This window comes from Ammodytes marinus, assembly GCF_949987685.1.
Source record: "Ammodytes marinus genome assembly, chromosome: 11".
In the NCBI taxonomy this organism is placed as follows: Eukaryota; Metazoa; Chordata; class Actinopteri; order Uranoscopiformes; family Ammodytidae; genus Ammodytes; species Ammodytes marinus.
In genome coordinates this window covers 30,743,817-30,754,495 of record NC_137215.1, presented here as the reverse complement: position 1 = coordinate 30,754,495, position 10,679 = coordinate 30,743,817, and the positions used below count along the sequence as shown (strand labels likewise).

The 10,679-nt window shown below is 40.3% G+C and overlaps 1 protein-coding gene across 1 annotated transcript in view; it reads left to right on the top strand.

The window, feature by feature from the left end:
• Positions 1-3,385: 3,385 nt before the first annotated feature.
• LOC307257947 (ras-related protein ORAB-1-like) overlaps positions 3,386-10,679 on the top strand; it is a 29,381-nt gene continuing 22,087 nt past the window's right edge. Inside the window, exon 1 of the mRNA XM_080037313.1 lies at positions 3,386-3,782. Within this exon, the coding sequence (XP_079893439.1) occupies positions 3,769-3,782 (14 nt within the window). The 5' untranslated portion in view covers positions 3,386-3,768. The remainder of the gene's footprint in view (positions 3,783-10,679) is intronic.

Here is a 10,679-nt window from a genome sequence, read left to right as displayed (position 1 = left end):
GGACTAGGTTCTAAGCAGCCAATAAAGCTTATCAACACGGCTAAATCAGCTGTGTGTCAGCTTGAGCCTATTCCTCGCGAGCCGCGCATCCAGCAGCAAAAATACAGTAAATATTATGTTTCACATCATAGGCTACAAGCCACACATTGACACAGGCCTACATATTATAACCATATGAAACAACAATACTTTTATGTTTATTTATTTATTCATAGGCTAGATGTAGGCCTATTTATTTATTATTTTTAACCCCATATCGTATCAGTTATATATTTCGCAGTTTTCACTTCGTGCTTCCTGCTTCTCTCCACCCCAGATGTCTGTCCAATGAATGAATGACCTCAGATCACATGTGGTTTTACTTCTTAATGCTGGTTCACTTGCAAAAGGGGCAATATGAAAGTGGACCGCACCAAAAAAAAAATCTAAACTCTATTTGGTCTGGACTAAAGCAAGTGAACTAGCGGACTTTCCCAGTGTGAATACACCCTTAAAGCTCACATATTATGCACTTTGCTGTCAATTTTATATGGTCTAAGTAGTCCCTAATACTTGTTTTTTTAGATGTTTGCTGAAAAACCCGTTCAGATCATTTATTGTAGCAAGCCTCTATACCCTGATTGTCCTCTGGTCTCAGGATGACCTATATTTGTGCGATCTAGCTGGCCCCTCCCACCTCTCTGCCGGGCTTTCTTTATATGTCCATGGGGCTCTCCCACCGTCTCTGCCGTGCTCTCGCGATACTAGAGAGACACTGCGTGACTGCGAACACAGTGTTTACCCGGAGCTAAGCCATAGCTGGTTGCTTGTCCCAAAGCTAATAGCTATACACCAGTCAGGCAAAACTACCAATAAAAACTATTATTTTAGTTTCACCGTTAAGCATGGACATATAAAGAAAATATGGGGATGTGGCTGTGCCGACTATTACGTAATAGTCGGCGAGAATTCTGACTGGATATTGGGGGGGAGGGGTGGGGGTTTCAGAAAGGGGGAGAGTGAGAAAAGGAGAGATTGTTATTTTTTTTTATATTTTGGCAGTCTCTAGGCACACCGTGGACCCATGGATATGTTAGAACACATTTAAAAAGTGCATTTAGCATAATATGTGACCTTTAATGAAAAAAAGAGATGCCTCTCTGAAAAAAGCCTTAAAATCTGGACTGGATACTGATCGGTTAACCTGAGAAATAAAGTCATAATGCAACTTAGAAAGGCTAAAGCACATTTCTTTCTTGAAATCGTTAGAGAAGCAAAAGGGAACGGTAAAATGTTGTGGAAAAGCATTGATAAACTTCTTGGGAAGGAAAAACCAAAGAGTGGTGGCATACTGTTGAAAATAAATGGTATTATTGTAAATGACAATTCTGCGGTGGCAACTCATTTTAACAATTATTCGATTATGTTGTAGACTTGGGGCAACATTTTATAAGAAACCACTAGGGCTGCCTGCAACTAACGATTATTTTAATAATCGATTAATCGGTCGATTATTTTTACGATGAATCGGATAAAAAAAAAAACATTTGTAAATGCCGCATCTTTATTCAAAAACTGAACATTACTTCAAATTCACAGTGCAGACTGAAGTGTCAAAACACCAGGTTATTGCTCCAACGTCCTGGAACTATTAAAAGTAATATTAAATGATAAAATGCTTCAATTTGCCAGGGAGCATACAGATTGGACTCTGGAGCAATGGAAAAAGGTTGTGTGGTCTGATGAGACCAGATTGACCCTGTTCCAGAGTGATGGGTGCATCGGGGTAAGAAGAGAGGTGGATGAAGTGATGCTCCCATCATGCCTAGTACCTACTGTACAAGCCTGTGTGGTAGTTTACAGTAGGATCTGGGGTTGCTTCAGTTGGTCAGGACTAGGTTCTAAGCAGCCAATAAAGCTTATCAAAATGTGTTAGGGCGAATATGTGCCGTAATCAAAGCTAAAGATGGTCCAACAAGATATTTCAGTGTGTGACTTGTTTTATTGGCCGAGCAGTGTATAGGTCCACGACAGGGTGGATATATCTCACACTCATTCCTCTGAAAATAAGATCATAATTACCTGAATATCTATGGTGTCGGAGCTCAGTAAATATATATGTCCACAACTTAAGGGTCCACTATTTACGAAAAATCATAAAGGATAATAGAATTTAAGTCCAACATTTGTAAGTATTGTGAAGGTATAAAGGAACCCTACAGCAATATTGACCCTTATATTATTAAATGGTGTTCAAACTGGAGGGAGGATTGGTTTGCACTGTTCTCTGTTGAAACAGTCATTCAGATTATGATGAGGGAAAACAAATCTGCTGTGAAAGAAAAGTTTTATGTATAAAAGTGTTTTGTGTGTTTGTTCCTTATTTTTTTCACGATTTTTAAGTTTATTAATACAATTTTAATTGAGCAAATTTGACCTTGGAAGGATTGTTGGAAAGTCTCATCTGCCTTTCTCATCATGTTTGCCCTTCATCATGAGTTGTCTACAGACAAGCAGACGGACAACAGATCATACCTCGGATGATCACAAACAGATGTTGAAAAAATTATGTTGTGGTCAACACAAAATGGACAGCATCTCTTCTTACTTTAAACATAAACACTGTACACAATGTCTTGCTGTGTGTGTGTGTGTTTAAAATAATAGGTCTAACTGAAATTTTCAAAGACATTTTTCAAACTAATTTGTCATTGAGTGTAGATTCAATGTTTAATTATATCTATCTTAAATCATTTGAAAATATGCTTTGCATATGTTATCTCCTTGTATTTTTCCTTCCCAGTGAGGTGTGTGCTGCATCCTTTTGTTATAGTTTGGAAATCGGTTGGGAAACTGCAAACATTTCAGTGGAGAAATGTAACCATATACATAGAAACTACAGTGATGTATGTGGTAGTAACCATTGATGGATTTGTAGATTTGAAATAATGGATATGTCCCTAAAAATGTCTACACAAAACTTTGTCATGAGATGATGTGTCTGAATTATCAAGAGACGTGTTGGCATTTATATTAGTCTACATTATTGAACATATCTATAAAGCCTAGCCTATATTTGATTTTAGTGTAGCCTACTTAACAACACTAATGATGAATGCGAGAAACTAGCCTAAATGTCAATGATAAATTCAATCTGAGTTAGTGGAACTGGATGGTAATAAAAAAAGCAGCTGCTGTTTCAAGACTGTAATCTAGCCCCACAAAATAATTGTCTTTTTAAATAAAAGCCTCTCTGTTGGAGCAGGCGCAAATTGTACAACATAAACTTCATCGAGGTTTGCGCCGACATTTCCGGGTGTAGTGCATAGTGTATTTTGACCACACGGGGAACTAGCTGGCTACCCTTTGCCACGTTTCACTAAATGACGTCATTCGTGGCAGGACTTGACAGTTCGCTGTTCGTTGCAGTAACGAGTCGACACACACTGAGCGAGAGGAAAAGGAAGAGCCAAACCCTCTGTTTATCACTATACGCGTTAGGTCTACGGCCGTGTAACTTGACATTCTGCTTTAAAAAGACAAGGCAGCAGAGAAACCAAGCTACGTATTTCGTGTTATTCCCGATTTTGCTAACCAGCTGGCTAATGTTATCGGTTTCCTGGTTGAAGTTTCAGCCATTTTGGATTTTTACCGAGAAAAAACTAGCCGGCCGTGGTTTTGGGAGCAGTGTAAGCTAGCCACCGATCCTCTGTTAACAGCGTTGTTTATCTATAGACGGGATACAAGAGCCGTTTCACGGAAAGGGATACACCATACACCTAGTCAACAATGAATCCCGAATAGTAAGTATAATACTCAAGAATGTTGTGTAATTACTTTGCCAGCTAGCTGAGGTTAGCCATGCGCTAACAAGTAGAGTTGGCAAACAAGTAAATATTAGCAGAGCTAGCTTTAGTTAGCCAACATCAAGTTACATGATCCATTCTATCCACCTGTGCCTGAGATACTGTCGACATTGTGCAGGGATATGTGTGGAATGTTGATGTGAAACACTCATCAGCTGATATCTTAAAAAACAAAGTGTTCCAGAATGACATGGTTAGCCAGCTGTTGGACTAGCGCAGTAGCTTTAGTGATTTATTTGGGTTCGCTGCATTTCATGCTCGTATGGAGTTAATACAAGGCTAAGGTGCCTTGTTGATCTTTGACTGCTTACTGTAACGCTAGTCTTGATCTCTTTGTGCTTAACAGTAGTTTCTAAAATTACACCAATATCAACCGGCATTAGTTGATCATTCATCAAATACTAATATGTTTCGACACCAAGGGTTCTCTTATGACATCGCTTACCCGGTTGCCGATGGTTGTACAAAGTGTGTGTCATTGTGTTACCCCGCTTCTATTAGCAAACATACTTTAATAGCATAGCCCCGCTGTTTACGTTCTAGGAATGACTTTTCGGCTTGACTTGTTGTTTAGCATGACTCAGTTTTCAGTGGTATGGTGTGACAGTGCTGATCAGTCATGTGTAGGTCACATGCCCGATGCCTCCATTTCAACACACAAGCATTGAGCAATCCGTCACTTTTATATAGCTTCCTCCTGGCTTTAGGCTACTTTGCTTTTATTACATGTTCCTAGGGGTGGACTGTACATATTTTGGTGTAGTAGTTTTAATGAGTTTTTCCTTGTGTGACAAGCTGTCGTACAGTACTATTTTTAAATACCAGTAAAACAAAATCAACTACAACAACAAAAAACAGCCTTACACACTGCTTAAGACTGACATGACAAAAAAACTAATATGGTCCAACATGAATTCTTCTTTGACTTTTATCAACAGTATATCTTTGATTTAGCTGTTAAAAAGAATACCATGACAGGGTTCGACATAACGCATGGCCCGTAGGCCCCGGGGCCAGTAAAATCATATGCAGGGCAAGTTGATTGGCCAGTCACTGTCCCGCCCGGGCCAGTAACGGCCAATCACAGTTCAGTATCTTTTTGTAGACTACATCATGGTTCATTGAAATGCGCGTTGAGAGTCGTAATGAAAGCAGTGTTTATTTAAGACTCAATAGGGCTGGGCGATATGACGATATCATATCATTGACGATATGAAAGTGTCTACCGGGAGAGATTTGGCCATACCGTTTACCGAGGAGAAAAAAAGTTCATGTGGCGGGAGCATAGATAGAGCGGGAGGCAGCTGTCCCTCCGAGTCCCTACAGTTACACTGTAGTTACACCGCCGCGCCACACGGGGGCTCTGCAGCAGAGTTCTGGGCTGCAATACAGCTTCTCTACCCTCAACAGAAGAAGCCTCATCTGTTGCTCTGGCTCTTCACGGTGGCAGAGCAGCTGGTATTAACGGTCAAAAATGTCATCGGGCAAAGGAAACTTTCTTGCTGCTTCAGCGTGCTGTTGCCGTGACGCAGAGTTGGCTTGTTTTAAGCCGCAAACTACATGGGTTAGCTCTCGTGAGCTAGCTGGCTAACAATGACATCTTTAGCATCTACTCAGGGCTTCACCCCCGTGCTGTTATTGTTGGAGACAGCCAGCAAGGCTGGTTTTATGTAACTTTAAAACATGTCAAACTTGAAAATATTATTTGTGTTGAAGCTGGAGTTAAAGTATTACCAGACATTTGCTCATTAGTTAATTTTGACAGCTTTTTTAAATGAAGATGAGCAAATACTGCAGGAAAATTCAAGTCTTCAATATTTTGATATAGGCTACTATCAATTGGAAAATGTAGGCTCTTTGGTTGATGCTGTAATTTTTATTTTGCACTGACTGACTAAAGCCAGACTGGTGTGGTATTTTGCACCAGTTTTTCTTTAGTATGGAAATTTAAGTTCCAAGCAAAAGATGAAAATAATCTAATGTGATTACAGTTCAGTACGGTTATTGTAATCCATTGAATTTAAAGGACAAATACTATATCGTGATATATATATCCATATCGTGATATAAAATTACCTATATCGTGATATAAGATTTGGTCCATATCGCCCAGCCCTAAGACTCAATATAATAAACCTAATATGAAATATATTTTTTAATGAAAGGCCAGTGGACAAACAATGCGTGGGCGTTTTGACAGGCGGAGCAACAAGCGGGCGCACTCTCGCTCCGTTGGCAGAGCTGCCTACTGTCCGCCTGCGAGTCGACAAATCAATCGACTTACTTTGCCCCCTTTCTTTCTTCCCACAGCAGAGGTTGAGGTGCAGAAAATGAAGTGAAAACTGCGCTTTTCCTTTAGCTGCCGCTAGGGCTGGGCGATATGGACCAAATCTTATATCACGATATAGGTAATTTTATATCACGATATGGATCACGATATAGTATTTTTCAATGGATTACAATAACCGTACTGAACTTTAATCACATTAGATTATTTTCATTTTTGCTTGGAACTTAAATTTCCATACAAAAGAAAAACTGGTGCAAAATACCACACCAGTCTGGCTTTAGTCAGTCAGCACAAAATAAAAATGACAGCATCAACCAAAGAGCCTACATTTTCCAATTGATAGTAGCCTATATCAAAATATTGAAAGACTTGAATTTTCCTGCAGTATTTGCTCATCTTCATTTAAAAAAGCTGTCAAAATTAACTAATGAGCAAATGTCTGGTAATACTTTAACTCCAGCTTCAACACAAATAATATTTTCAAGTTTGACATGTTTTAAAGTTACATAAAACCAGCCTTGCTGGCTGTCTCCAACAATAACAGCACAGGGGTGAAGCCCCGAGTAGGCTAAAGATGTCATTATTAGCCAGCTAGCTCACGAGAGCTAACCCATGTAGTTTGCGGCTTAAAACAAGCCAACTCTGCGTCACGGCAACAGCACGCTGAAGCAGCAAACAAGTTTCCTTTGCCCGATTACAGGGTTCGACATAACGTATAGCCCGATGGCCCGGGGCCAGTAAAATCATATGCAGGGCAAGTTGATTGGCCAGTCACTGTCCCGCCCGGGCCAGTGACTGGCCAATCACAGTTCAGTATCTTTTTGTAGACTGCATCATGGTTCATTGAAATGCGCGTTCTGAGTCGTAATGAAAGCAGTGTTTATTTAAGACTCAATATAATAAACCTAATATAACATATATTTTTTAATGAAAGGCCAGTGGACAACCGATGCGTGGGCGTTTTGACAGGCACCGTTGGCAGAGCTGCCTACCGTCCGCCTGCAAGTCGACAAATCAATCGACTTACTCTGCCCCCTTTCTTTCTTCCCACAGCAGAGGTTGAGGCGCAGAAAATGATAACTGCGCTTTTCCTTTATCTGCCGCCGTAATGTTACAATATTTGCATCCAAGCCCCAATGGTAATACAAATGAGAGGCGTTATTTAAACGCTGTGAATGCGTCTCCGGTGATTGTGTCGGTTGTAGACAGAAACGAACGGAGGGACTCCGCTCACTGTACAGTTCCTATAGTCGCGCAGTTTGGCACTGTGTTTTCAGGCTCGAGACATTCAATCAGATCGCGGAAGTCTTTCCCATTGAAATCGCTAACGGGGAGAATATCCCCGGTTATTATTTTAGCCACAAACCACAGTTCATCTGCGCGGCGGCTCACTCGCTGGCGAGATCACACGGTGAAACGCTGCTGTGATCGGACGAAGGCATTGTGTGTTTCTAAGGTGATTTAACGTCATAGTCTTAGACGAGCGTTTAACTTATGCTGCATATTTTGCACTGCATTGTTTTTTATCAATAGTTTGAAAAAATGGTCCCACACCGGACTCTTATATGTGAAGCTGACACTTCATGGAGAAGTGACACTGCTGCAGCGCGCTCACGACCAGACGTGAACTCACATACACGGTGAAATCTCCCATTAAAAAAACGGCATAACCCACTGATTTTCGGATTTCTATTCTATTTTTAAAGTCAACTTGAGCGAAAGTGGAAAACCGGTCATTCGGTCGACACATTCACATCCCTAATGCATATAGAGAAAGTAATAAAAACAGCTTACCACACCACAAAGAATGATCAGACCTTCATCTCTTATTTATTTTTTATGTTTGAACATGACTTCTGCAGGTGAACTATTCATTAAACTGCCCAAATTCAAGAATAAAAACAACCTTCAAACTACTGGACTTTAAAATACTGGCCGACTCTTTCAACATACTTTCAGTTGTAGGCTTCTAATTCAATATGTTTGCCTGGTTTTATATTATGTGTATGAGCAATATCAACATTTCATATAATGAACTAAAAGAAAAATAACCAAATCTAAAGGGAATATCTATACTGTTACAGTATAGATATTCCCTTTAGATCTGGTTATCTTTCTTTATTTTTCTAATACAGGTATTATAATTATTGACACTAAATTATGAAGAAAAAAAAGTGTGTGCAGGGCCAGTGAAAATATACAAGGGGCCAGTAAAACTCGGATCCACTGGCCCGGCGGGCCAGTAGGAAAAAAAAGTTATGTTGAACCCTGGATTACATTTTTGACCGTTAAAAGCTGCTCTGCCACCGTGACACGGAGTTGGTTTGTTAACTTTAGTGACGGTGCACCGAAGCTACACCATGAGCTAGACAGCTAGAGCAACAGATGAGGCTTCTTCTGTTGCGGGTAGAGAAGCTGTATTGCAGCCCAGAACTCTGCTGCAGAGCCCCCGTGTGGCGCGGCGGTGTAACTGCAGTGTAACTGTAGGGACTCGGAGGGACAGCTGCCTCCCGCTCCATATATGCTCCCCCCACATTAACTTTTTTTCTCCGCGATATAAACGGTATGGCCAAATCTCTCCCGGTAGACACTTTCATATCGTCCACGATATGATATCGTCATATCGCCCAGCCCTAGCTGCCGCCGTAATGTTACAGTATTTGCATGCAAGCCCCAATGGTAATACAAATGAGAGGCTTTATTTAAACGCTGTGAATGCGTCTCCGGTGATTGTGTCGGTTGTAGACAGAAACCAACGGAGGGACTCGGCTCACTGGACAGTTCCTATAGTCACGCAGTTTGTCTGCCGACATGGCACTGTGTTTTCAGGCTCGAGACATACAATCAGATCGCGGAAGTCTTTCCCGTTGAAATTGCTAATGGGGGGAATATCCCCGGTTATTATTTTAGCCACAAACCACAGTTCATCTGCGTGACGGCTCACTCACTGGCGAGATCTCACGGTGAAACGCTGCTATGCTCGGACGAAGGCATTGTGTGTTTCTAAGGTGATTTAACGTCATAGTCTCAGACGAGCGTTTAACTTTTGCTGCATATTTTGCACTGCATTGTTTTTTATCAATAGTTTGAAAAAATGGTCCCACACCGGACTCTTATGTGAAGCTGACACTTCATGCTGAAGTGACGCTCCTGCAGCGCGCTCACGACCAGACGTGAACTTGCATACACGGTGAAATCTCCTATTAAAAAAACGGCATAACCCCCTGATTTTCGGATTTCTATTCTATTTTTAAAGTCAACTTGAGCGCAAGTGGAAAACCGGTCATTCGGTCGACACATTCACATCCCTAATGCATATAGAGAAAGTAATAAAAACAGCCTACCACACCACAAAGAATGATCAGACCTTAATCTCTTATTTATTTATTTTATGTTTGAACATGACTTCTGCAGGTGAACTATTCATTAAACTGCCCAAATTCAAGAATAAAAACAATCATCAAACTATTGGACTTTAAAATACTGGCCCACCCCTTCCACATACTTTCAGTTGTAGGCTTCAAATTCAATATGTTTGCCTGGTTTTATATTATGTGTATGAGCAATATCAATATTTCATATAATTAACTAAAAGAAAAATAACCAAATCTAAAGGGAATAACTATACTGTTACGGTATAGATATTCCCTTTAGATTTGGTTATTTTTCTTTATTTTATTAATACAGTTATTATAATTATTGACACTAAATTATGAAGAAGAAAAAAACTGTCTGCAGGGCCAGTGAAAATATACAAGGGGCCAGTAAAACTCGGATCCACTGGCCCGGCGGGTGGATGATGGTGAGTAGACAAGAGATTGTGGAGTGATGGTAATTGGTGTGCTTGTTTTGAGGTCAGAGAAAAACATGTTGTAAGGTAATACAGTTTACTCTTTACTTGTTTGATTTCTGTTATTTGGTAAATGTGGCACTGCAGCCAGATTTGTGTTAACCTTGAATAGGAGGCTATTCAGTTTTGACCACAAGATTATTATAGCCCCTTTCACACATGACCTTAAAAGGAATGTGTGGATCTACCTGTTGACTCCATAGACTACAGTGTTTCCCGCAGGAAATGTCTTAGTCAAGGTGGTCACCGGACAGGGTTACAGGAGGCGCGACGTAACGCAGCAAACATTTTGGGGGTATTTTGCTCACAGAGGCCAATACGCACAAAAATGTTTATTTGAATACAACAGACACTGTGCAATTTTGTTTGCTATGTGAAGGTACACATTTTGTGCACACATACTGTTTTGAATGGGGGGCTTTTGTGTGATTATTGTGGACCATAGGCCTACTGTGATGCGATAGCCTATAACTCATTAATGGTTATTATTAGCTTACTTGCTTGATTTCTTTATACAGAAGTTATTGATTGTGTTGGAACATGCATTTCCCAATTTAAAACATAAAAATAAAGCAGCATTGAAAATTCAGAAAATAAATCGGGTAGGCGAAACACTAGCATGCTGTTTTACAAAAACTTGATAGTTGAAATAATAAATACAATGTGTTTTCCCCTTGAAAATAACTAAATGCGT